This window comes from Aptenodytes forsteri, unplaced genomic scaffold (assembly GCF_000699145.1).
Source record: "Aptenodytes forsteri isolate BGI_AS27 unplaced genomic scaffold, ASM69914v1 Scaffold44, whole genome shotgun sequence".
NCBI classification, from domain to species: domain Eukaryota; kingdom Metazoa; phylum Chordata; class Aves; order Sphenisciformes; family Spheniscidae; genus Aptenodytes; species Aptenodytes forsteri.
Window position 1 is genome coordinate 562,708 of NW_008794213.1, and position 3,432 is coordinate 566,139.

At 44.1% G+C, this 3,432-nt stretch overlaps 1 protein-coding gene across 1 annotated transcript in view; it reads right to left on the reverse strand.

The window, feature by feature from the left end:
- Positions 1-3,430, reverse strand: part of IGFBP3 (insulin like growth factor binding protein 3) — a gene marked incomplete at its 5' end in the record, with an annotated part of 13,864 nt that extends 10,434 nt beyond the window's left edge. The window contains one exon of the mRNA XM_009285350.1: positions 3,388-3,430. Coding sequence (XP_009283625.1) covers positions 3,388-3,430 — 43 coding nt within the window. The remainder of the gene's footprint in view (positions 1-3,387) is intronic.
- Between the last annotated feature and the right edge of the window lie 2 nt (positions 3,431-3,432).

Below are 3,432 nucleotides of genomic sequence, written 5' to 3' on the forward strand. Positions count from 1 at the left end.
GGGCGCGGAGCCTTCCCCTCCGCGACTGCTGACCCACGGCTGACTTAATCAACTTCAGTCAAACGCGGCTGGCTTGGGTAACTTATGGGCTGTGGGGGGACCCTCTGTCTTCCCCAGGAAGGGTGTTGTTTTTTTTTTTTTAAATAAAGAGGCGTTAATACAATAAAATCTACCGCGCTGAGCTTCATGGTTCTAGTTAGCCATCTTAAACAGTTTTTCTTTCTTAATTTTATTCAACATGCGGAAGAGGAAAGAAAAAAAAATAGCACGTTTTCATTCTGCTATTAAAATCAGAAACATTTCTAGGTAGTGTACAAAATACACTTTAAAGGCAATGGACAAAAAAACGCCATTCATTCTGTAATGGTGTCAAAGGACAAATATCTGCTTTCATTACAAGCTTCAAAAATATTTTCTCTTTAAACTACCATCCACAAAAATACAGGAGAAGCACATTTTCCAAAATACTGCATAAGCCCAGTGTTCCTGTACTTTCTGAGGTATTTGTCTACACTGCACTTCTCCCTCTTAGGAGACTCCTGCAGTGTAACTCTAACTGGCTGCATTTCCTCCAGGGAATTTTTCAAGTTTGGATATTCCTATCAGCTAAGTAGCCAAGTCCCACTGGTTGCTGCCTTGGCTGCTGGCCACTTTTTCTTTTTTTTTCCCCTAAGGGAATCATACTGGGAGTGCACAATGATAACTGATGTGCAAGGAACATCCTGGAAATCTGTATTAAAATTGTGCTTGATGGCTCACTGAAAAACCACAAAAGCCAAGAAATTCAGTGCTAAACCTGAAAGCCCATGTTCACGTAGCCCATTGACTCTAAATATTTCAACACAGGCAGTATCTGGCACTGCCAATACACAGGAACAGGGGAGGAACATGAGGAGGAGGGATCCGAGTGAACATCTTGGTACCGGTGGTTTTAGTGTAGCCACTGCTGGCAATGGACATAATTGACCAGGAAAATCCAACTCCCAGTGCAAATGGATTAAGGAAGTTTAAGTCTTAAGTCTAAATTTCCTGGCTTTTGTGGGTTTAACTCAGACTCTCAGCGGTATTTGAACATATTTTTGGTGGTTTAATGTCCTGTTTCTAAACAGTGATGGGATTTTTTTTCCACATTCTCAATGAAGTTTGCAAGAAATGATACAACAAAATGTTATAAACCTGAATCTCCTAAATATAAAGACAATGCCTACTAGGTTTTCTGCAATCAGTTCAGTTCATTAGTTTGCCTCCTCTACCAAAAATAAGTAGAAAATATTCTTAATGTGCATTAAATAATTACCAGGCTGGTCATTTCAGTTTAGATAGACCACCACATTTCAATAGCACTTCTTGCACTTCAATTCAGAACAGTTGTAATGCCACATTTTAAACTGTAAAGCATATTTGATTAACTCAGTTTCACAAAACTTGGTGCCATGTTAGCTTCAACAGAAACAAAACTGCTGAGTTACTTGCTCTCTTTTAAAAAACAGATTAGAAGGTTTGCACATGCACACTGCTCCTTAACACTTTAGTGCCCCAAAAAAATGAACTGGAAAGTAAGTCAGGCCTACTACATTTGCTGTTAAGAAGCTACTGTAATATACACCACCCCATACCAACTTCTAGCAATTTCTGTAAACTAGGAACGACCAAAAGTGTAGCACGTGACGCAGGACCTAGCTGTATGTGAGGGAGATGATGTGATCCTGCTCGGGGAGGGCGTGTAGCAGTGTTGGATTTAGAGCTGAAAGTGGTGCCGTTCCCATGAGAAGGCAGGCACTATGTGTTACCCAGGTTCAGCGTACTTCTTCCTTCTTGCACCCCAGGTTTGCAACCTTCACTCCTTGAATGTGAACTGTAAGGGTCCTACTTTGCACTTTTTAAGGAATCAAAGCTCCTACTGACTTCAAAATTGGAGTCTCCCTCAGCCAAGAATGCAGAAACAGGAACTCGGCATTTTGACTATTTAGGCTGAAAATAGAAAGTTTTTCAGCAAAGTGCACCACTGTCTTCCCCTTTCTCCTTCTCTAACAGTCACTGCTAAAAGCACTACCCCTCCATTAAACAGCACCAACTCTCAAGTACGGAGGAGATGCCCCTTGTTTCCAATTCATGTGAAGGATGAATATGCAAAGCCAAGTTCATGTGATGAAGGAAGTTGCTCCATGTTCCAATGAGATTTAAAACTTCAGTGAGTACCTCTGAACTCTCTCTCATTCAAATTGTCACAGCTTGGGAGTGGCACATAAATAATTATAATAAGGCATCTCCTACTCTCATAGCAGCCAGTTAACTGGAGCACTGGTGCCACTTCCTCAGCTAAGGAGAGGCCAGCCAAGGAGTCCCTGCAACCTAGCAGAAGAACTCCTGGCTTTTTAAAAATGCAAACAGTGGAAAGCCTTTTGACATACTTTTCTGTTAAATAAATGTTAACATACTTGCTGTTGGTTAGCAAACAGTTTAATGAAATATTTGCACAGAGGGACTGTGCTTTCTTGATCTGAATCCCAAGTTTCCCTGTCTTAAGTTTCCAAATGTGCATGCTAACATAACTTTTTCCAACCGTCCCTTCCTCTTCAAACAAAACAAAACCCGCTCTGTGAACGTCTCATTTACAAGACATGTAAGAGGTACGGGAAAGCTTCGTTTGACCAAAGATTTATTTGCAGTGCAAGCAAAAAACCAACGTCCTCTTAAATACTGCTGTGCAAACGCTTTGTTCTGAATAACCACCTTCCCGGGCCAGGGGAATATTTAACTCCTTTTTCTTTTTTTTTTTTCTCTGTGCTTAGCATTCCCCTAACATAGCCACGCTGCAGCGCAGGAGTTAGCTCACGCTCTCCAGTTTTCTTGCACTCTCTTTCCAGGAACGCTGGGTACAAATCGCGAGGATTTCACCCTCTCTCTCCATCCAGGCTCTGCAGCCTAGCAGCCCGACGCACCCGCAGAAGGAACATGCAATCCTCCCCCCTCCGATTTTTTTAAAAAAGATCAACTCTGCCTCGTTTGTAAGGAGCTACTTCTTAGCACCGGTGTTGAAGAAAACAGATATATACATAAATAACGTGTAAGAGGTAAATCCTCCCTTCCTTCGGCACAAGCACCCCTTCTTCAAAACGATCCCAGCCCCGCCTACGTGGCTGCCCGAGGAGCCCCCCGCGGACCGGCAGCCGGCAGGCAGCGCCGGGCAGCGAGCGAGGGGCCTTTCCGGAGCAACAGGTCTGCAGCAAGCCTGCCCGCGCCTCCCCGCCTCCCGCTGCGTGCAACTTACTTCTTAACTTAAAAAAAAAAAAAAAGGCAAGGAAACAGCGAACAAGAAGAGAGCCGCGCATGCATGCGATCTCTTTACGCTCCGTCGCCCGCCGCCCCGAGGCGCAGCCCCCTTACCTGCAGCGTGCGGTCCCGGCAGGAGGAAGGCCCGCAGCTTGCCGC